Consider the following 23,879-nt stretch of genomic DNA (forward strand, 5'->3'; position numbering starts at 1 on the left):
GGATTTACGGGGGGGGGATGAGGGAATTTTTGGGGTTTTTTTTGGTGGGATTGGGGGATTTTTAGGGAATTTTTGGTGGGAATTGGGGGGATTTTTAGGGAATTTTTGGGTTTTTTTGTGGGAAATTTTTGGGATTTTTAGGGTGTTTTTTGGGGTATTTTTTGTGGGAATTTGGGGGGATTTTTAGGGAATTTTTGGGATTTTTTTTTTTTTTTTGGTGGGAATTTTTTGGGATTTTTAGGGGTTTTTTTGGGGTTTTTTTGGTGGGAATTTGGGGGGATTTTCAGAGAAATTTGGGATTTTTTTTGGTGGGATTGGGGGATTTGTAGGGAATTTTTTTGGTGGGATTGGGGGATTTTTAGGGAATTTTTGGGGTATTTTTTGTGGGATTTTTGGGGTTTTTTGGTGGGAATTTGGGGGGATTTTTAGGGAATTTTTGGGAATTTTTTTTGGTGGGATTGGGGGATTTTTAGGGAATTTTTTGTGGGAATTGGGGGGATTTTTAGGGAATTTTTGGGTTTTTTTTGGTGGGAATTTGGGGAGATTTTTAGGGAATTTTTGGGGTTTTTTTGTGGGAAATTTTTTTGATTTTTGGGGGTTTTTTTGGGTTTTTTTTTGGTGGGAATTTGGGGGGATTTTTAGGGAATTTTTGGGATTTTTTTGTGGGAATTCGGGGGGATTTTTAGGGAATTTTTGGGATTTTTTTGGTGGGAATTTGGGGGGATTTTTAGGGAATTTTTTGGAATTTTTGGTGGGAATTTGGGGAATTTTTTGGGATTTTTTTATTTTTTTGTGGGAATTTGGGGGGATTTTTAGGGAATTTTGGGATTTTTTTTGTGGGAAATTTTTGGGATTTTTAGGGAAATTTTGGGGGGTTTTTTTTTGTGGGAATTTTGGGGGATTTTTAGGGAATTTTTGGGATTTTTTTTTTGGTGGGCTTGGGGGATTTTTAGGGAATTTTTGGGATTTTTTTTGTGGGATTGGGGGATTTTTAAGGAATTTTCGGGGTTTTTTTGTCAAATTTGGGGGAATTTTAAAGGAATTTTTGGGTTTTTTTGTGGGAATTTGGGGGTTTTTAGGGAATTTTGTGGGGGATTTTAGGGAATTTCTGGGGGGAATTTTCAGGGGGTTTTGAGGTTTTTTTAGGGAATTTTCGGGGGGTTCTGGGGGGGATTTTTAGGGATTTTCCGGGGGAGTTTGGAGGGTTTGGGGGGCATTTTTAGCATTATTTTGGGGGATTTTTTGAGTTTTTAAGAGAATTTGGGGTGGGCTTGGAGGAGTTCTGGAGGAATTTTTGGGATTTCCCGTGAGAAATTTGACATTTTCTGCACTTTTACCTCATTTTGAATGGGATTTTTGGTGGTTTTTTTTCCTTTTTTCCCCTTTTTTTCACTTTTTTGGGATTTTTTCCCCCTCCAGGAACGCCGGGAAGGAGCCGCAGGAGGGGCTCAGCCCCTCCCCCCCCGAGGAGGACAGCGACGAGGAGGAGGAGCCCGAGGGCCCCTCCCCCAGCCCGGCCCGCAGGAGGGGCAAGGTCGGCACCAAATCGCCAATTTTGGGGCATTTTGGGGAACTTTGGGGAATTTGGGAGGATTTTTAGGGGATTTTTGGGAATTTTTTGGGATTTTTTTTGGATTTTTTAGGGAATTTTTTGGTGATTTTTGGGGATTTTTTTTGATTTTTTGGGAATTTTTTTTTTTTTAGGGAATTTTTTGGGATTTTTTTTTTTATTTTTTAGGGAATTTTTGGGGAGTTTTTAAGGGATTTGTTTGGGATTTTTTAGGGAATTTTTTTGTGATTTTTGGGGATTTTTTTTTTTTATTTTTAGGGAATTTTTTGGGTTTTTTTAGGGATATTTTGGGGATTTTTGGGGGGATTTTTTGGGATTTTTTAGGGAACTTTTGGGGATTTTTTGGGGAATTTTGGGAGGATTTTTAGGGGATTTTTGGGGATTTTTTTGGATTTTTTTGGGATTTTTTGGGGATTTTTTTGGGATTTTTTGGGGAATTTTTTGGCATTTTTTAGAGAATTTTTTTGTGATTTTTGGGGATTTTTGGGGGAATTTATTTGGATTTTTTAGGGAATTTTTTGGGATTTTTTTGGGGATTTTTTTGGATTTTTTGGGGATTTTTTTTTTTTTATTTTTTAGGGATTTTTTTGGGATTTTTTGAGGGATTTTTTTTATTTTTAAGGAAATTTTTTTGTGATTTTTGGGGATTTTTTAGGGATTTTTTTGGGATTTTTTAGGGAATTTTTTTTGTGATTTTGGGGGATTTTTTTGGATTTTGGGGGAATTTTTTGGGGGATTTTTTTGGGATTTTTTAGGGATTTTTTGGGGATTTTTAGGGGTTTTTTTGGATTTTTGGGGGATTTTATTTGGATTTTTTAGGGAATTTTTTTGTGATTTTGGGGAATTTTTTTGGATTTTTTAGGGAATTTTTGGGGATTTTTTTGGAATTTTTTGGGGATTTTTTTGGGATTTTTGGGGATTTTTTGGATTCTTTTAGGGAATTTTTAGGATTTTTTAGGATTTTTAGGGGATTTATTAGGGAATTTTTGGGGATTTTTTTGGGATTTTGGGGGGATTTTTTTGGGATTTTTAGGGAATTTTTAGGGGATTTTGGGATATTTGGGAGGATTTTTAGGGATTTGTCAGGAATTTGGGAGGATTTTTAGGGGATTTTGGGATTTTTAGGGGATTTTGGGATGTTTGGGAGAATTTTTAGGGGATTTTTGGGATTTTTGTCCCTTTTTTTGTCCTTTTTTTCCCATTTTTTGTCCCATTTTTTGTCCCCACCCTGAGCCCGCTGTCCCTTTGTCCCCAGGGTGTCCCCAAGGTCCCCGAGGAGGAGGAGGAGGAGGAGGAGGATGAAGATGAGGAGGACTCCGAGGACGCCCTGGGCGAGTTCGACTTCCTGGGGACACCTGGGGACACCTTGGGGACACCTGGGGACATCCGAGGTGAGCCTGGGGACACCTGGGGACAGCTTGGGGACACCTGGGGACATCCGAGGTGAGCCTGGGGACACCTTGGGGACACCTGGGGACACCTGGGGACACCTGGGGACACATTGGGGACATCAGAGGTGAGCCTGGGGACACCTGGGGACACCTTGGGGACACCTGGGGATGCCTGGGGACACCTGGGGATGCCTGGGGACACCTGGGGACACATTGGGGACATCAGAGGTGAGCCTGGGGACACCTGGGGACACCTTGGGGACACCTGGGGACATCCGAGGTAAGCCTGGGGACACCTTGGGGACACCTGGGGACAGCTTGGGGACACCTGGGGACAGCTTGGGGACACCTGGGGACAGCTTGGAGACATCTGGGGACACCTTGGGGACACCTGGGGATGCCTGGGGACATCTGGGGACACCTGGGGACATCCGAGGTGAGCCTGGGGACACCTTGGGGACACCTGGGGACAGCTTGGGGAAACCTGGGGACAGCTTGGAGACATCTGGGGACACCTTGGGGACACCTGGGGTCACCTGGGGACAGCTTGGGGTCACCTGGGGACACCTGGGGACACCTTGGGGACACCTGGGGACACCTGGGGACACCTGGGGACATCAGAGGTGAGCTCAGGGACACCTTGGGGACACCTGGGGACACCTGGGGACACCTTGGGGACACCTGGGGACATGTCCTGACCCCTCCCCCCACTGTCACAGAGAGCCACCGGTGCCACCTGCGGGACGGGGACCTCGGGCCACCACGGCCACCGCGGCCACCTGAAGGTAAGGACACGCCTGTCACCTGTGTCACCCCGATGTCATTGTCACCTCGGTCCCCAGGGTCCCTGGGGTGTCCCCTGAGTGTCCCCAACCCCCCCGGTGTCACTGTCCCCATTGTCACCTCTGTCCCCTGGGTGTCCCCAAGGCCACTCTGATGACACTGTCCTCAGAGTCCCTTGTGTCCCCTGGGTGTCACCACGCTGTCCCCAAGGCTACCCCGGTGTCACTGTCCCCAGTTGTCCCCTCTGTCCCCAAGGTCCCTGGGTGTCCCCAACCCCTCTGGTGTCACTGTCCCCATTGTCCCCTCTGTCCCCTGGATGTCCCCAAGGCCACCCCAGTGTCACTGTCCCCATTGTCCCCAGGGTGTGCGCACTGTCCCCAAGGCCACGCCGGTGTCACTGTCCCCTCTGTCCCCTCTGTCCCTGGGTGTCCCCAAGGTCCCTCTGATGTCCCCACTGTCCCCTCTGTCCCTGGGTGTCCCCAAGGCCACTCTGATGTCCCTGTCCCCTCTGTCCCTGGGTGTCCCCAAGGCCACTCTGATGTCCCTGTCCCCTCTGTCCCCACTGTCCCCTCTGTCCCCAGGGTCCCTGGGTGTCCCCAAGGCCACTCTGATGTCCCTGTCCCCTTTGTCCATGGGTGTCCCCAAGGCCACTCTGATGTCCCTGTCCCCTTTGTCCATGGGTGTCCCCAAGGCCCCTCTGATGTCCCTGTCCCCTCTGTCCCCTGTGTCCCCTCTGTCCCTGGGTGTCCCCAAGGCCACTCTGATGTCCCTGTCCCCTCTGTCCCCTCTGTCCCTGGGTGTCCCCAAGGCCACTCTGATGTCCCTGTCCCCTCTGTCCCCTGTGTCCCCAGGGTCCCCAGGGTCCCTGGGTGTCCCCAAGGCCACTCTGATGTCCCTGTCCCCTCTGTCCCCTCTGTCCCCAGGGTCCCTGGGTGTCCCCAAGGCCCCTCTGATGTCCCTGTCCCCTCTGTCCCCTCTGTCCCCTGTGTCCCCAGGGTCCCTGGGTGTCCCCAAGGCCCCTCTGATGTCCCTGTCCCCTCTGTCCCCTCTGTCCCCTGTGTCCCCAGGGTCCCTGGGTGTCCCCAAGGCCACTCTGATGTCCCTGTCCCCTCTGTCCCCTCTGTCCCCTCTGTCCCTGGGTGTCCCCAAGGCCACTCTGATGTCCCTGTCCCCTCTGTCCCCTCTGTCCCTGGGTGTCCCCAAGGCCCCTCTGATGTCCCTGTCCCCACTGTCCCCTCTGTCCCCAGGGTCCCCGGGGGTCCCGGCCGAGGCGCTGGCCCTGGACGGCCTCGGGGACCTGGCGGAGCTGACGGTGACAAATGACAATGACGGCTGTGACGTGAGTGCCACCCCGGCCTGTCCTCAGTGTCCCCAAGTGCCACCACACCCCGATTCTGCTGTGTCCCCAAGTGCCACCACCATGTCCCCAAGTGCCACCTCCGTGTCCCCAGGTGCCCTCGGGCCGGCCGCTGTCCCCAAGTCCCCATGTCCCCAAGTGCCACCACAGCCCCGATTCCCCCATGTCCCCAAGTGCCACCGTGTCCCCAAGTGTCCCCAGGTGCCACCACCGTGTCCCCAAGTGCCACCACGGTGTCCCCAGGTGTCCTCGGGCCGGCCGCTGTCCCCGAAGCGCAGCTGGAGCTGTCCCCATGTCCCCATGTCCCCAAGTGCCACCACAGCCCCGATTCCCCCATGTCCCCAAGTGCCACCACCGTGTCCCCAAGTGCCACCACCGTGTCCCCAGGTGTCCTCGGGCCGGCCGCTGTCCCCGAAGCGCAGCTGGAGCTGTCCCCATGTCCCCAAGTGCCACCGTGTCCCCAAAGTGCCACCACAGCCCTGATTCCCCTATGTCCCCAAGTGCCACCACGATGTCCCCAAGTGCCACCACCGTGTCCCCAGGTGTCCTCGGGCTGGCCGCTGTCCCCGAAGCGCAGCTGGAGCTGTCCCCAAGTCCCCAAGTGCCACCGTGTCCCCAAAGTGCCACCACAGCCCTGATTCCCCTATGTCCCCAAGTGTCCCCAAGTGCCACCGCGGTGTCCCCAGGTGTCCTCGGGCCGGCCGCTGTCCCCGAAGCGCAGCTGGAGCTGTCCCCATGTCCCCATGTCCCCAGGTGCCACCACAGCCCCGATTCCCCCATGTCCCCAAGTGCCACCACGGTGTCCCCAAGTGTCCCCAAGTGCCACCACGGTGTCCCCAGGTGTCCTCGGGCCGGCCGCTGTCCCCAAAGCGCAGCTGGAGCTGTCCCCAAGTCCCCATGTCCCCAGGTGCCACCACAGCCCCGATTCCCCCATGTCCCCAAGTGCCACCGTGTCCCCAAAGTGTCCCCAGGTGTCCCCAAGTGCCACCACGGTGTCCCCAGGTGTCCTCGGGCCGGCCGCTGTCCCCGAAGCGCAGCTGGAGCCCGCGCCTGACGCTGCGCAGCCACTACGACGCCGTGCGGGCGCTGGCCTTTGTCCCTTGTCACCCGGCGCTGGTGACAGCCTCCGAGGACGCCACCCTCAAGCTCTGGAACCTGCAGAAGCCACTTGTCCCCAAGAAGTGGGTGACAGGCGGGTGACAAGGGCGCGGCGGGTGACAAGGGGGCGGTGGCCGTCTCCGTTTGTCACCGTTTGTCACCGTTTGTCACCGTTGCCCCCTCAGGAGCGCGGCGCTGGACGTGGAGCCGGTGTACGCCTTCCGCGGGCACAGGTTTGTCACCTTGTCACCTCAGTGTCACCTCCCTGTCACCTCTGTGTCACCTCCCTGTCACCCCGGTGTCACCTCAGTGTCACCTTCGTTGTCACCTCAGTGGTTGTGGCTTTATTCCTGGTTTTTGTCACTTTGTCACCTCTCAGTGTCACCCTCAGTGTCACCTCATTGTGACCTCAGTGTCACCTCAGTGTCACCTCAGTGTCACTTCAGTGTCACCTCATTGTCATCTCGTTGTCACCTCAGTGGTTGTGGCTCTATTCCTGGTTTTTGTCACTTTGTCACCTCTCTGTCACCCTCAGTGTCACCTCCTTGTCACCTCACTGTCACCTCACTGTCACCTCTGTGTCACCCTCAGTGTCACCTCAGTGTCACCTCAGTGTCATGTCGTTGTCACCTTTGATGTCACCTCAGTGGTTGTGGCTCTATTCCTGGTTTTTGTCACCTTGTCACCTCTCTGTCACCCTCAGTGTCACCTCCTTGTCACCTCAGTGTCACCTCAGTGTCACCTCCCTGTCACCTCAGTGTCACCTCAGTGTCACCTCCCTGTCACCTCAGTGTCACCTCTGTGTCACCTCAGTGTCATGTCGTTGTCACCTTCGTTGTCACCTCAGTGGTTGTGGCTCTATTCCTGGTTTTTGTCACCTTGTCACCTCTCTGTCACCCTCAGTGTCACCTCCTTGTCACCTCGGTGTCACCTCCCTGTCACCTCAGTGTCACCTCAGTGTCACCTCGGTGTCACCTCAGTGTCATGTTGTTGTCACCTTCGTTGTCACCTCAGTGGTTGTGGCTCTATTCCTGGTTTTTGTCACTTTGTCACCTCTCTGTCACCCTCAGTGTCACCTCCTTGTCACCTCGGTGTCACCTCCGTGTCACCTCGTTGTCACCTTTGATGTCACCTCAGTGGTTGTGGCTCTATTCCTGGTTTTTGTCACCTTGTCACCTCTCTGTCACCCTCAGTGTCACCTCAGTGTCACCTCTCTGTCACCTCTGTGTCACCTCCTTGTCACCTCGGTGTCACCTCAGTGTCATCTCGTTGTCACCTTCGTTGTCACCTCAGTGGTTGTGGCTCTATTCCTGGTTTTTGTAACTTTGTCACCTCACTGTCACCTCAGTGTCACCTCTCTGTCACCCTCAGTGTCACCTCAGTGTCACCCTCAGTGTCACCCTCAGTGTCACCTCAGTGTCACCCTCAGTGTCACCCTCAGTGTCACCTCATTGTCACCTCGTTGTCACCTCGGTGTCACCTCATTGTCACATGGGTGGTTTGGGGTTTATTCCTGCTTTTTGTCACTTTGTCACCTGTCACCTCTTTGTCACCTCTGTCACCCTCCTCCTCACCTGGTTGTCACCCCACTGTCACCTTGGTGTCACCTTCTTGTCCCCTGGCCGTGACTGTATTGGGGTTTCTGTCCCTTTGTCACCGTCCAGGGGCCTGGCAGGTGACACAGGTGACACAGGTGACACCGGTGTCATTTCTGTCCCTCTGTCCCCTCACAGAGGCCCCGTCCTGGCAGTGGCAGTGACACAGGTGACACAGGTGACACCGGTGTCATTTCTGTCCCTCTGTCCCCTCACAGAGGCCCTGTCCTGGCGGTGGCAGTGACACAGGTGACACAGGTGACACCGGTGTCATTTCTGTCCCTCTGTCCCCGCACAGAGGCCCAGGAGGTGGCACAGGTGACCCAGGTGACACCGGTGTCATTTCTGTCCCTCTGTCCCCGCACAGAGGCCCCGTCCTGGCGGTGGCAGTGACCCAGGTGACCCAGGTGACACCGGTGTCATTTCTGTCCCTCTGTCCCCTCGCAGAGGCCCCGTGCTGGCGGTGGCGGTGACCCAGGTGACACAGGTGACACCGGTGTCATTTCTGTCCCTCTGTCCCCTCACAGAGGCCCCGTGCTGGCGGTGGCAGTGACACAGGTGACCCAGGTGACACCGGTGTCATTTCTGTCCCTCTGTCCCCTCACAGAGGCCCAGGAGGTGACACAGGTGACCCAGGTGACACCAGTGTCATTTCTGTCCCTCTGTCCCCTCACAGAGGCCCTGTCCTGGCGGTGGCAGTGACCCAGGTGACCCAGGTGACACCAGTGTCATTTCTGTCCCTCTGTCCCCTCACAGAGGCCCAGGAGGTGACACAGGTGACCCAGGTGACACAGGTGTCATTTCTGTCCCTCTGTCCCCTCACAGAGGCCCTGTCCTGGCGGTGGCAGTGACACAGGTGACCCAGGTGACACCGGTGTCATTTCTGTCCCTCTGTCCCCTCACAGAGGCCCCGTCCTGGTGGTGGCAGTGACACAGGTGACACCGGTGTCATTTCTGTCCCTCTGTCCCCTCACAGAGGCCCAGGAGGTGACACAGGTGACACAGGTGACACAGGTGACACCGGTGTCATTTCTGTCCCTCTGTCCCCTCACAGAGGCCCCGTGCTGGCGGTGGCGGTGGCGGCAGGTGGCCCAGGTGACCCAGGTGACACCGGTGTCATTTCTGTCCCTCTGTCCCCTCACAGAGGCCCCGTCCTGGCGGTGGCGGTGGCAGCAGGTGACACAGGTGACCCAGGTGACACCGGTGACACCGGTGTCATTTCTGTCCCTCTGTCCCCTCACAGAGGCCCCGTGCTGGCGGTGGCGGTGGCGGCAGGTGGCCCAGGTGACCCAGGTGACACCGGTGACACCGGGCTGTGCTGCAGTGCCGGGGTGGACGCTCGGATCCGCTGCTGGCGCCTGCCCGGGCTGGACAGCGACCCCTACGATGGCTACGGTGGGTGGCACCTGGGGACATCGGGGACACCTGGGGACACCTGGGGACATTGGGGTGGGGTGGCACCTGGGGACATCGGAGACACCTGGGGACATTGGGGTGGGGTGGCACTTGGGGACATCAGGGACACCTGGGGATATTGGGGTGTGGTGGCACTTGGGGACGTCGGGGACACCTGGGGACACCTGGGGACATTGGGGTGGGGTGGCACTTGGGGACGTCGGGGACACCTGGGGATATTGGGGTGGGGTGGCACCTGGGGACATCGGAGACACCTGGGGATATTGGGGTGGGGTGGCACCTGGGGACATCGGGGACACCTGGGGATATTGGGGTGGGGTGGCACTTGGGGACGTCGGGGACATCGGGGACACCTGGGGATATTGGGGTGTGGTGGCACTTGGGGACATCAGGGGTGACATGGCACTTGGGGACATCTGGGGTGTGGTGGCACTTGGGGACATCGGGACGCCTGGGGTTATTGGGGTGTTGTGGCACTTGGGGACATGGAGACAATGCCACCCCCAATGTCCCCAATGTCCCCAATGTCCCCAGACCCGCAGGTGCTGCGGGGGACCCTGGATGGCCGTGGTGGCACTTAGGGACAATGCCACCCCCAATGTCCCCAATGTCCCCAGACCCGCGGGGGACCCTGGATGGCCATGGTGGCACTTAGGGACAATGCCACCCCCAATGTCCCCAATGTCCCCAATGTCCCCAGACCCGCAGGTGCTGCGGGGGACCCTGGATGGCCACGCCGACGCCGTCTGGGGCCTGGCCTTCGATGTCACCGGGCGTCACCTGGCCTCGTGCTCGGCCGATGGCACCGTGCGCCTCTGGGACCCCCGCGGGGACAGCGGGGACAGCGCGGGTGGCACCGGGGCGGGCACCTGCCTCAGCGTGCTGGACGGGCACACAGGTGAGCAGGGACACCTGGGGACAGCTGGGGACACACCTGAGTGACCTGGGGACATTGGGGACACAGCTGGGGACACACCTGAGCGACCTGGGGACATTGGGGACACAGCTGGGGACACACCTGAGTGACCTGGGGACATTGGGGACACACACCTGAGTGACCTGGGGATATTGGGGACACAGCTGGGGACACACCTGAGTGACCTGGGGACATTGGGGACACAGCTGGGGACACACCTGAGTGACCTGGGGACATTGGGGACACAGCTGGGGACACACCTGAGTGACCTGGGGACATTGGGGACACAGCTGGGGACACACCTGAGTGACCTGGGGACATGGGGGACACAGCTGGGGACACACCTGAGTGACCTGGGGACATGGGGGACACAGCTGGGGAAACACCTGAGTGACCTCTGGGGACACTGGGGACACACACACACACACAGCTGGGGACATTGGGGACACACCTGAGCAACCTGGGGACATTGGGGACATTGGGGACACACCTGAGTACCTGGGGACATTGGGGACACAGCTGGGGACACACCTGAGCGACCTGGGGACATTGGGGACATTGGGGACACAGCTGGGGACACACCTGAGCAACCTGGGGACATTGGGGACACACCTGAGTGACCTGGGGACATTGGGGACACAGCTGGGGACACACCTGAGTGACCTGGGGACATTGGGGACATTGGGGACACAGCTGGGGACACACCTGAGCGACCTCTGGGGACATTGGGGACACAGCTGGGGACACACCTGAGCGACCTGGGGACATTGGGGACACAGCTTGGGACACACCTGAGTGACCTCTGGGGACACTGGGGACACACACACACACCTGGGGACAGCTGGGGACACACCTGAGCGACCTGGGGACATTGGGGACATTGGGGACACAACTGGGGACACACCTGAGTACCTGGGGACATTGGGGACACAGCTGGGGACACACCTGAGCGACCTGGGGACACACACACACACCTGGGGGCATTGGGGACACACCTGGGGATGTTGGGGACACACCTGAGTGACCTGGGGACACACCTGGGGACATTTGGGACACACCTGGTTACACCTGAGGAGATTGGGGACACACCTGGGGGCATTGGGGACACACCTGGGGGCATTGGGGACACACCTGGGGACACACCTGAGTGATGTGGGGACACTAGGGTCACACCTGTGCAGGTGTCACACACCTGTGCCCCAGTGTCACACCTGGGGGACACACACCTGTGCAGGTGTCACACACCTGTCCCCCAGTGTCACACCTGTGCAGGTGTCACACACCTGTCCCCTCACCTGTCCCCGTTTCAGATCACGGTGTCCCCACCTCGGTGACGTTCGTCCCCACCCAGCCGGCGCACCTGGTGGCCGGGTTCCGCTCAGGTGCCACCGTCCTCTACGACCTCGAGGCCACCAAGGCCACCCTGGTGTCCCCAAACGGCGGTGAGTCACCCCCCCCCCCCGTGTCCCCAAGGTCCCCAAATGTCACCTGAACCCTCCCCATGTCCCCAAGGGCCACCTGAGATCACCTGAACCCCCCCCCACCATGTCCCCAAGGGCCACCTGAGATCACCTGGACCCCCCTGATGTCCCCAAGGGCCACCTGAGATCACCTGGACCCCCCTGATGTCCCCAAGGGCCACCTGAACCCCCCCCAATGTCCCCAGGTGTCCCCGATGTCCCCAATGTCCCCGCAGGTGGCCGTGCCCAGGTGAACCAGGTGGTGGCTGTGACCATGCCCAGGTGTCCCCAATGTCCCCAATGTCCCCACAGGTGGCCATGCCCAGGTGAACCAGGTGGTGGCTGTGACCATGCCCAGGTGTCCCCGATGTCCCCAATGTCCCCAATGTCCCCGCAGGTGGCCGTGCCCAGGTGAACCAGGTGGTGGCTGTGACCATGCCCAGGTGTCCCCGATGTCCCCAATGTCCCCAATGTCCCCGCAGGTGGCCGTGCCCAGGTGAACCAGGTGGTGGCTGTGACTATGCCCAGGTGTCCCCAATGTCCCCAATGTCCCCGCAGGTGGCCGTGCCCAGGTGAACCAGGTGGTCACTGTGACCATGCCCAGGTGTCCCCAATGTCCCCAATGTCCCCGCAGGTGGCCGTGCCCAGGTGAACCAGGTGGTGGCTGTGACCATGCCCAGGTGTCCCCAATGTCCCCAATGTCCCCGCAGGTGGCCGTGCCCAGGTGAACCAGGTGGTCACTGTGACCATGCCCAGGTGTCCCCAATGTCCCCAATGTCCCCAATGTCCCCGCAGGTGGCCGTGCCCAGGTGAACCAGGTGGTGGCTGTGACCATCCCCAGGTGTCCCCAGTGTCCCCAATGTCCCCAATGTCCCCGCAGGTGGCCGTGCCCAGGTGAACCAGGTGGTGGCTGTGACCATGCCCAGGTGTCCCCGATGTCCCCAATGTCCCCAATGTCCCCGCAGGTGGCCGTGCCCAGGTGAACCAGGTGGTCGCTGTGACCGTGCCCAGGTGTCCCCGATGTCCCCAATGTCCCCAATGTCCCCGCAGGTGGCCGTGCCCAGGTGAACCAGGTGGTGGCTGTGACCATGCCCAGGTGTCCCCAATGTCCCCAATGTCCCCGCAGGTGGCCGTGCCCAGGTGAACCAGGTGGTCGCTGTGACCGTGCCCAGGTGTCCCCAATGTCCCCAATGTCCCCAATGTCCCCACAGGTGGCCGTGCCCAGGTGAACCAGGTGGTCGCTGTGACCATGCCCAGGTGTCCCCGATGTCCCCAATGTCCCCAATGTCCCCGCAGGTGGCCGTGCCCAGGTGAACCAGGTGGTGGCTGTGACCATGCCCAGGTGTCCCCAATGTCCCCAATGTCCCCGCAGGTGGCCGTGCCCAGGTGAACCAGGTGGTGGCTGTGACCATGCCCAGGTGTCCCCGATGTCCCCAATGTCCCCAATGTCCCCGCAGGTGGCCGTGCCCAGGTGAACCAGGTGGTGGCTGTGACCATCCCAGGTGTCCCCAATGTCCCCAATGTCCCCAATGTCCCCGCAGGTGGCCGTGCCCAGGTGAACCAGGTGGTCGCTGTGACCGTGCCCAGGTGTCCCCGATGTCCCCAATGTCCCCAATGTCCCCGCAGGTGGCCGTGCCCAGGTGAACCAGGTGGTGGCTCACCCCTCGCAGCCGCTGACCATCACGGCCAGCGACGACCGCGCCATTCGTTACCTGGACAACCGCACAGGTGGGGCCCTCGGGGTCATTAGGGGTCATTAGAGTAATTAGGGGATCATTAAGGGTAATTATGGTCATCAGGGGTCATTAGGATAATGAGGAGGCCAAGAAAGGGGTGTGGCCTTGCCAGCCACGCCCATTTATGTCAGACCTCTTCTCTAGCCACACCCCCTTCCCATAGCCCCCTCCCCTTTTGCTGACTGCACCCTCTTAGGCCACGCCCCCTCAGTGACCACACACCTTTAGGGCCCACCCCTTTTTTCTGACCACACCCCTCCACTGACCACACCCTCTCAGGCTCCGCCCCCTACTCACCACAGTGCCAGGCCCCGCCCCCTGATGACCACACTATTAGGCCACATCCCTCCATTGACCACACCCTCTCAGGCCCCACCCCTCCACTGACCACACCCTCTCAGGCCCCGCCCCCTGCTGACCACACTATTAGGCCACACCCCTGCACTGACCACGCCCTCTCAGGCCACACCCCCTGGCTGACCCCGCCCCTGTCCCCAGGTAAGGTCGTGCACTCGATGGTCGCTCACCTGGACGCCGTCACCTGCCTGGCCCTGGACCCCAGCGGAGCCTTCCTGCTGTCCGGCAGTGAGTGACCCCGGAGTGACCCCGGAGTGACCCCTGAGTGACCCTGAGTGACCCCGGAGTGACCCCGGAGTGACCCCTGAGTGACCCTGAGTGACCCTGAGTGACCCCTGAGTGACAATGAGTGACCCTGAGTGACCAATGAGTGACCAATGAGTGACCAATGAGTGACCCTGAGTGACCAATGAGTGACCAATGAGTGACCAATGAGTGACCAATGAGTGACCCCTGAGTGACCAATGAGTGACCCTGAGTGACCCCTGAGTGACCCGGAGTGACCCCTGAGTGACCCCTGAGTGACCCTGAGTGACCCCTGAGTGACCCCGGAGTGACCCTGAGTGACCCCTGAGTGACCCTGAGTGACCAATGAGTGACCCCTGAGTGACCCCGGAGTGACCCCTGAGTGACCACTGAGTGACCCCTGAGTGACCCCTGAGTGACCCTGAGTGACCCCTGTGTCACCCTGAGTGACCCCTGAGTGACCCCGGAGTGACCCTGAGTGACCCCTGAGTGACCAATGAGTGACCAATGAGTGACCGCTGAGTGACCCTGAGTGACCCCTGAGTGACCAATGAGTGACCCCTGAGTGACCCTGAGTGACCCCTGAGTGACCCCTGAGTGACCCCTGAGTGACCCTGAGTGACCCCTGTGTCACCCTGAGTGACCCCTGAGTGACCCCGGAGTGACCCTGAGTGACCCCTGAGTGACCAATGAGTGACCAATGAGTGACCCCTGAGTGACCCTGAGTGACCCCTGAGTGACCTCTGAGTGACCCCTGAGTGACCAATGAGTGACCACTGAGTGACCAATGAGTGACCCTGAGTGACCAGTGAGTGACCAGTGAGTGACCAATGAGTGACCCCTGAGTGACCCTGAGTGACCAATGAGTGACCAATGAGTGACTCTGAGTGACCCCTGAGTGACCCCGGAGTGACCCCTGAGTGACCCTGAGTTACCCCGGAGTGACCCCTGAGTGACCCCTGAGTCACCCTGAGTGACCAATGAGTGACCCTGAGTGACCCCTGAGTGACCCCGGAGTGACCCTGAGTTACCCCGGAGTGACCCCTGAGTGACCCCTGAGTGACCCTGAGTGACCCCGGAGTGACCAATGAGTGACCCCTGAGTGACCAATGAGTGACCCCTGAGTGACCAATGAGTGACCCCTGAGTGACCCCGGAGTGACCAATGAGTGACCCCTGAGTGACCAATGAGTGACCCCTGAGTGACCCCTGAGTGACCCTGAGTGACCAATGAGTGACCCTGAGTGACCCTGAGTGACCAATGAGTGACCAATGAGTGACCCTGAGTGATCAATGAGTGACCAATGAGTGACCCTGAGTGACCCTGAGTGACCAATGAGTGACCCCTGAGTGACCCCTGAGTGACCAATGAGTGACCCTGAGTGACCCTGAGTGACCCCTGAGTGACCCCTGAGTGACCAATGAGTGACCAATGAGTGACCCCGGAGTGACCAATGAGTGACCAATGAGTGACCCCTGAGTGACCAATGAGTGACCCCTGAGTGACCAATGAGTGACCCTGAGTGACCAATGAGTGACCCCTGAGTGACCAATGAGTGACCCCTGAGTGACCCTGAGTGACCAATGAGTGACCAATGAGTGACCCTGAGTGACCCCTGAGTGACCCCTGAGTGACCCTGAGTGACCAATGAGTGACCAATGAGTGACCCCTGAGTGATCAATGAGTGACCAATGAGTGACCCCGGAGTGACCAATGAGTGACCCTGAGTGACCCCTGAGTGACCCTGAGTGACCCTGAGTGACCAATGAGTGACCAATGAGTGACCCCTGAGTGACCCCTGAGTGACCCCTGAGTGACCCTGAGTGACCCTGAGTGACCAATGAGTGACCCCTGAGTGACCCCTGAGTGACCCTGAGTGACCAATGAGTGACCCCTGAGTGACCCCTGAGTGACCCTGAGTGACCAATGAGTGACCCCGGAGTGACCCCGGAGTGACCCCGGAGTGACCCCTGAGTGACCCTGATTGACCAATGAGTGACCCTGAGTGACCAATGAGTGACCCCTGAGTGACCCCTGAGTGACCATTGAGTCACCAATGAGTGACCACTGTCATTGTCACCTGTTCCAGTGTCCCCAGGTGTGTCCCCAGCTGTCCCCGGGTGTGTCACCTGTGTCCCCTCTGTCCCCAGGTCACGACTGCTCTCTGCAGCTGTGGCACCTGTGTGTCCCCTCTGTGTCCCCTCACCTGTGTCACCTGTGTGTCCCCTCTGTGTCCCCTCACCTGTGTCCCCTCTGTGTCCCCAGGTCACGACTGCTCCCTGCGCCTGTGGCACCTGTCCCAGCACACCTGTGTGCAGGAGCTGTCCCTCACCTGTGTCCCCTCACCTGTGTCCCCTCTGTGTCCCCAGGTCACGACTGCTCCCTGCGCCTGTGGCACCTGTCCCAGCACACCTGTGTGCAGGAGCTGTCCCTCACCTGTGTCCCCTCTGTGTCCCCAGGTCACGACTGCTCCCTGCGCCTGTGGCACCTGGCCCAGCACACCTGTGTGCAGGAGCTGTCCCTCACCTGTGTCCCCTCTGTGTCCCCTCTGTGTCCCCAGGTCACGACTGCTCCCTGCGCCTGTGGCACCTGTCCCAGCACACCTGTGTGCAGGAGCTGTCCCTCACCTGTGTCCCCTCTGTGTCCCCTCTGTGTCCCCAGGTCACGACTGCTCCCTGCGCCTGTGGCACCTGTCCCAGCACACCTGTGTCCCCTCACCTGTGTCCCCTCTGTGTCCCCTCTGTGTCCCCAGGTCACGACTGCTCCCTGCGCCTGTGGCACCTGTCCCAGCACACCTGTGTGCAGGAGCTGTCCCTCACCTGTGTCCCCTCACCTGTGTCCCCTCTGTGTCCCCAGGTCACGACTGCTCCCTGCGCCTGTGGCACCTGTCCCAGCACACCTGTGTCCAGGAGCTGTCCCTCACCTGTGTCCCCTCTGTGTCCCCTCTGTGTCCCCAGGTCACGACTGCTCCCTGCGCCTGTGGCACCTGTCCCAGCACACCTGTGTGCAGGAGCTGTCCCTCACCTGTGTCCCCTCTGTGTCCCCAGGTCACGACTGCTCCCTGCGTCTGTGGCACCTGTCCCAGCACACCTGTGTGCAGGAGCTGTCCCTCACCTGTGTCCCCTCTGTGTCCCCCCCAGGTCACGACTGCTCCCTGCGCCTGTGGCACCTGTCCCAGCACACCTGTGTGCAGGAGCTGTCCCTCACCTGTGTCCCCTCTGTGTCCCCTCTGTGTCCCCAGGTCACGACTGCTCCCTGCGCCTGTGGCACCTGTCCCAGCACACCTGTGTGCAGGAGCTGTCCCTCACCTGTGTCCCCTCACCTGTGTCCCCTCTGTGTCCCCAGGTCACGACTGCTCCCTGCGGCTCTGGCACCTGTCCCAGCACACCTGTGTGCAGGAGCTGTCCCTCACCTGTGTCCCCTCTGTGTCCCCTCTGTGTCCCCAGGTCACGACTGCTCCCTGCGCCTGTGGCACCTGTCCCAGCACACCTGTGTGCAGGAGCTGTCCCTCACCTGTGTCCCCTCACCTGTGTCCCCTCTGTGTCCCCAGGTCACGACTGCTCCCTGCGCCTGTGGCACCTGTCCCAGCACACCTGTGTGCAGGAGCTGTCCCTCACCTGTGTCCCCTCTGTGTCCCCAGGTCACGACTGCTCCCTGCGCCTGTGGCACCTGTCCCAGCACACCTGTGTGCAGGAGCTGGCCCTCACCTGTGTCCCCTCTGTGTCCCCTCTGTGTCCCCAGGTCACGACTGCTCCCTGCGCCTGTGGCACCTGTCCCAGCACACCTGTGTGCAGGAGCTGTCCCTCACCTGTGTCCCCTCTGTGTCCCCAGGTCACGACTGCTCCCTGCGCCTGTGGCACCTGTCCCAGCACACCTGTGTGCAGGAGCTGTCCCTCACCTGTGTCCCCTCTGTGTCCCCTCTGTGTCCCCAGGTCACGACTGCTCCCTGCGCCTGTGGCACCTGTCCCAGCACACCTGTGTGCAGGAGCTGTCCCTCACCTGTGTCCCCTCTGTGTCCCCAGGTCACGACTGCTCCCTGCGCCTGTGGCACCTGTCCCAGCACACCTGTGTGCAGGAGCTGTCCCTCACCTGTGTCCCCTCTGTGTCCCCTCTGTGTCCCCCCAGGTCACGACTGCTCCCTGCGCCTGTGGCACCTGTCCCAGCACACCTGTGTGCAGGAGCTGTCCCTCACCTGTGTCCCCTCACCTGTGTCCCCTCTGTGTCCCCAGGTCACGACTGCTCCCTGCGCCTGTGGCACCTGTCCCAGCACACCTGTGTGCAGGAGCTGTCCCTCACCTGTGTCCCCTCTGTGTCCCCAGGTCACGACTGCTCCCTGCGCCTGTGGCACCTGTCCCAGCACACCTGTGTGCAGGAGCTGTCCCTCACCTGTGTCCCCTCTGTGTCCCCTCTGTGTCCCCAGGTCACGACTGCTCCCTGCGCCTGTGGCACCTGTCCCAGCACACCTGTGTGCAGGAGCTCCCCGCCCACCGCCGCAAGCACCACGAGGCCGTGCTGGCCGTGGCCTTCCACCCCCGGCGCGCCCTCAGCGCCAGCGCCGGCGCCGACGCCCTGGCCAAGGTGTTCGTCTGACACCTGGGCACAGCTGGACACACCTGGGCACTCACCTGGGCACAGCTGGACACACCTGGGCACACCTGGGGACAGCGGCAGAATGGACAGGAGGTGGCGCCGTTTGTTTCTCCGTGTGTTGGTGGCACCTGGTGGCACCCGTCACCTCTCTCAGAGCAGGGTGACACTTGGGCACTCACCTGGTTGCACCTGGGCACACCTGGGCACACCTGGGCACTCACCTGGGCACAGCTGGACACACCTGGGCACAGCGCCACAATGGACAGCAGGTGGCGCCGTTTGTTTCTCCGTGTGTTGGTGGCAGCTGTCACCTCTCCCAGAGAAGGGTGACACCTGGGCATTCACCTGGTGGCACCTGGGGACAGCGCCAAGACAAGAGAAGAGGTGGTGCTGCTTGTTTCTCCGTGTGTTGGTGGCACCTGGTGGCACCTGTCACCTCTCCCAGAGAAGGGTGACACCTGGGCACACCTGGGCACTCACCTGGTGGCACCTGGGGACAGCTGGACACACCTGGGCACACCTGGGGACAGCACCACAATGGACAGCAGGTGGCGCCGTTTGTTTCTCCGTGTGTTGGTGGCACCTGTCACCTCTCCCAGAGCAGTGTGACACCTGGGCACACCTGGGCACTCACCTGGTGGCACCTGGGGACAGCGCCAAGACAAGAGAAGAGGTGGTGCTGCTTGTTTGTCCGTGTGTTGGTGGCACCTGATGGCACCTGTCACCTCTCCCAGAGAAGGGTCACACCTGGGCACACCTGGGCACTCACCTGGTGGCACCTGGGGACAGCGCCAAGACAAGACAAGAGGTGGTGCTGCTTGTTTGTCCGTGTGTTGGTGGCACCTGGTGGCACCTGTCACCTCTCCCAGAGCAGGGTGACACCTGGGCACACCTGGGCACTCACCTGGTGGCACCTGGGGACACCTGGGCACACCTGGGCACAGCTGGACACACCTGGGCACAGCGCCAGAATGGACAGCAGGTGGCGCCGTTTGTTTCTCCGTGTGTTGGTGGCAGCTGTCACCTCTCCCAGAGCAGGGTGACACCTGGGCACACCTGGGCACTCACCTGGTGGCACCTGGGGACAGCGCCAAGACAAGAGAAGAGGTGGTGCTGCTTGTTTCTCCGTGTGTTGGTGGCACCTGGTGGCACCTGTCACCTCTCTCAGAGCAGGGTGACACCTGGGCACACCTGGGCACTCACCTGGTGGCACCTGGGGACAGCTGGACACAGCTGGACACACCTGGGCACAGCGCCACAATGGACAGCAGGTGGCGCCGTTTGTTTCTCCGTGTGTTGGTGGCACCTGTCACCTCTCCCAGAGCAGGGTGACACCTGGGCATTCACCTGGTGGCACCTGGGGACAGCGCCAAGACAAGAGAAGAGGTGGTGCTGCTTGTTTGTCCGTGTGTTGGTGGCACCTGATGGCACCTGTCACCTCTCCCAGAGAAGGGTCACACCTGGGCACACCTGGGCACTCACCTGGTGGCACCTGGGGACAGCGCCAAGACAAGACAAAAGGTGGTGCTGCTTGTTTCTCCGTGTGTTGGTGGCACCTGGTGGCACCTGTCACCTCTCTCAGAGCAGGGTGACACCTGGGCACACCTGGGCACTCACCTGGTGGCACCTGGGGACAGCTGGGCACAGCTGGACACACCTGGGCACAGCGCCACAATGGACAGCAGGTGGCGCCGTTTGTTTCTCCGTGTGTTGGTGGCACCTGTCACCTCTCCCAGAGCAGGGTGACACCTGGGCATTCACCTGGTGGCACCTGGGGACAGCGCCAAGACAAGAGAAGAGGTGGTGCTGCTTGTTTCTCCGTGTGTTGGTGGCACCTGGTGGCACCTGTCACCTCCCCCAGAGCAGGGTGACACCTGGGCACTCACCTGGTTGCACCTGGGCACAGCTGGACACACCTGGGCACACCTGGGGACAGCTCCAGGACAGGACAGAAGGTGGCGCCATTTGTTCCTCTGTGTGTTGGTGGCACCTGTGGTGGCACCTGTCACCTCCCCCAGAGCAGGGTGACACCTGGGCACAGCTGGACACACCTGGGGACAGCTCCAGGACAGGACAGAAGGTGGCGCCATTTGTTCCTCCGTGTGTTGGTGGCACCTGTGGTGGCATCTGTCACCTCCCCCAGACCAGGATCACACCTGGGCACTCACCTGGTGGCACCAGGGCACACCTGGGGACAGCTCCAGGACAGGACAGGAGGTGTTTGTCACTTGTTTCTCGGTGTGTTGGTGGCACCTGTCACCTCCCCCAGAGCAGGGTGACACCTGGACACACCTGGGCACTCACCTGGTGGCACCTGGGCACACCTGGGCACACCTGGGGACAGCGCCAGAATGGACAGCAGGTGGCGCCGTCTGTTCCTCTGTGTGTTGGTGGCACCTGTGGTGGCACCTGTCACCTCCCCTTGCCCACGGACCAGGTGTGACACACCTGAGGTGGCACCTGGGCACACCTGGGGACCTCATCACGGACCAGGAACAGGACAGGAGGTGGCACCACAGGTGACGTCATTCATTTCTCTGTTGGTGGCACCTGGGACCAGGTGAGGTCACACCTGGGCACAGCACAGGAACGGGACAGGAGGTGGCACTGAGGTGACATCGGTTATCTCTGTGTGCAGGTGGCACCTGGTGGCACCAGGTGACCTCGGTCACCTCCCCCAGAGCAGGTGACAACACCTGAGGTGGCACCTGGACACCTGAGGTGGCACCTGAGGTGACACCTGGACAGGTGAGGTGGCACCTAGGGTGGCACCTGGACAGGTGAGGTGGCACCTAGACACGTGAGGTCGCACCTGGGGTGGCACCTGGACAGGAGAGGTGACACCTGAGGTGGCACCTGGACAGGAGAGGTGACACCTGAAGTGGCACCTGGACAGGTGAGGTCGCACCTGAGGTGGCACCTGGAGATGTGAGGTGGCACCTGGACAGGTGAGGTGGCACCTGCCATTGTCACCTGCACCTGGACACCTGAGGTGGCACTTGGACAGGTGAGGTGGCACCTGCCATTGTCACCTGCACCTGGACACCTGAGGTGGCACTTGGACAGGTGAGGTGGCACCTGCCATTGTCACCTGCACCTGGACACCTGAGGTGGCACCTGGACAGGTGAGATGACACCTGAGGTGACACCTGGACAGGTGATGTGGCCCCTGGGGTGGCACCTGCCATTGTCACCTGTCCTTGCCCAGGGCTGAAGGGCTCTGTCCCCTCCCCCCCCCCCCGATTTGGGGGAATTTTCCCCTCCAGGTAAATCCCAAATTTTGGAATTTCCCCCCCAATTTTTAGGATTTTTTTCACATTTTCCTCCATCAGCCAAATCCCAAATTTGGGGAATTTTTCCCCCATCAAAATCCCAAATTTTAATTCATTTCCCCCAAAATTTTGGGATTTTTTCCCATCCAGTTTTTTCTATTTCCCCCTCCAGATAAATCCCAAATTTTGGGGATTTTTTCCTTCTGGATAAATCCCAAATTTTTGGGTTTTCCCCCCAATTTTTTTCCCCTCCTGGATAATTCCCAAATTTTTGGGATTTTTTTTTTTCCCCCCCAATTTTTAGGATTTTCCTGCCCAAGTAAATCCCAATTTTTGGCTTTTTCCTCATAAATTTTGGAATTTCCCCCCCAATTTTTAGGATTTTTTTCACATTTTCCTCCATCAGCCAAATCCCAAATTTGGGGAATTTTCCCCCCATCAAAATCCCAAATTTTAATTCATTTCCCCCAAAATTTTGGGATTTTTTCCCTTCCAGTTTTTTCTATTTCCCCCTCCAGATAAATCCCAAATTTTGGGGATTTTTTCCTTCTGGATAAATCCCAAATTTTAGGGTTTTCCCCCCAATTTTTTTCCCCTCCTGGATAATTCCCAAATTTTTGGGATTTTTTTTTTTCCCCCCCAATTTTTAGGATTTTCCTGCCCAAGTTAATCCCAATTTTTGACTTTTTCCTCATAAATTTTGGAATTTTCCCCACCAATTTTTAGGATTTTTTCCCTCCAGATTTTTGGGGTTTTCCCCCAAGTCAATCCCAAATTTTGGCATTTTCCCCACAATTTTTTAAAGATTTTTTCACCTGGAAAAATCCCAATTTTTTAGAATTTTTTTTTCCAATTTTTCGCTTTTTTTTTTTTTCTCCCTCCACAGATAAATCCCAAATTTTTTTTGATGTTTCCTTTTAATTTTTAGGATTTTTTTTTTCCCCTGGAAAAATCTAAAATTTTGGGATTTCACCCCATGGATAAATCCCAAATTTCAGGGATTCTCCACCCCCTCCCTCCCCCATTTTTGGGATTTTCCCCCCAAATTTTTCTGATTTTTTCCCCCCAATTTTGGGATTTTTCCCCCCAAATTTTGGGATTTTTTTCCCCCATTTTTTTTATTTTCCCCCCAATTTTTTCAAATTTTTTCCTTCAAATTTTGGGATTTCTCCCCCAAAATTTTAGGATTTTTCCCCCCAAATTTTTAGAATTTTTTCCTTCAAATTTTTGGGATTTTTCCCCCCAATTTTTGGGATTTCTCCCCCAAAATTTTAGGATTTTCCCCCCCAAATTTTTAGAATTTTTTCCTTCAAATTTTTGGGATTTTTTCCCCCAATTTTTGGGATTTCTCACCCCAAATTTTAGGATTTTTTCCCCCAATTTTTGGGATTTTTTCCGCCCAAATTTTTGGGATTTTCCCCCCAATTTTTGGGATTTTCCCCCCCAAATTTTTGGAATTTTTTCCCTCAATTTTTAGGATTTCTCCCCCCAGATTTTCCAATTTCTCCCCAATTTTTAGGATTTTTCTCCCCAATTTTTAGGAATTTTTTCCCCCATTTTTGGGATTTTCCCCCTTTGTAAATTTTGTACAAAGCCGAAAACTTTTCCCCCCTCAAAATCCCCTAAAAATTCCCCGAACCCTTTTTGGAAATTGCCCCAAAATGCCCCAAAATCGCCCCAAAATTCCCCAAATTCACCCCAAAATCCCCCAAATTCCCCCCAAAATCCCCCAAATTCGCCCCAAAATGCCCCAAATTCACCCCAAAATGCCCCAAATTCACCCCAAAATCCCCCAAATTCACCCCAAAATTCGCCTCAAAATTCCCAAAATTCACCCCAAAATTCACTTTTTCACCTCAAAATGCCCCAAATCCCCCAAATTCACCCCAAAATTCCCTAAATTCACCCCAAAATCCCCCAAATTCACCCCAAAATCCCCCAAATTCGCCCCAAAATTCCCCAAATTCGCCCCCAAATTCCCCAAATTCACCCCAAAATTCCCCAAATTCACCCCCAAATTCCCCTTTTTTCACCCCAAAATGCCCCAAATTCACCCCAAAATCCCCCAAATTCGCCCCAAATGCCCCAAATT

At 57.7% G+C, this 23,879-nt stretch overlaps 1 protein-coding gene across 5 annotated transcripts in view; it reads left to right on the forward strand.

Annotated features, from left to right (window-relative positions):
- STRN4 (striatin 4) overlaps window positions 1-22,260 on the forward strand; it is a 34,640-nt gene extending 12,380 nt beyond the window's left edge. The window contains exons 6-18 of one of the 5 annotated variants that reach the window (XR_009490104.1): window positions 1,420-1,534; window positions 2,826-2,961; window positions 3,681-3,746; window positions 4,992-5,083; window positions 6,104-6,282; window positions 6,385-6,432; window positions 9,038-9,189; window positions 9,911-10,108; window positions 11,437-11,568; window positions 13,213-13,314; window positions 13,821-13,907; window positions 18,346-18,608; window positions 20,596-22,260. Coding sequence is in view for 3 of the 5 variants with exons in the window: in XM_059872447.1 (XP_059728430.1) it covers window positions 1,420-1,534; window positions 2,826-2,961; window positions 3,681-3,746; window positions 4,992-5,083; window positions 6,104-6,282; window positions 6,385-6,432; window positions 9,038-9,189; window positions 9,911-10,108; window positions 11,437-11,568; window positions 13,213-13,314; window positions 13,821-13,907; window positions 18,346-18,515 (1,477 nt within the window). In the remaining 2 variants the exon portion in view is untranslated. The other 4 variants (XR_009490103.1, XM_059872447.1, XM_059872449.1 and 1 more) reach the window with 4 other exon arrangements.
- The last annotated feature ends 1,619 nt before the right edge of the window (window positions 22,261-23,879 follow it).

This window comes from Haemorhous mexicanus, chromosome 36 (genome assembly GCF_027477595.1).
Source record: "Haemorhous mexicanus isolate bHaeMex1 chromosome 36, bHaeMex1.pri, whole genome shotgun sequence".
Lineage (NCBI taxonomy): Eukaryota > Metazoa > Chordata > Aves > Passeriformes > Fringillidae > Haemorhous > Haemorhous mexicanus.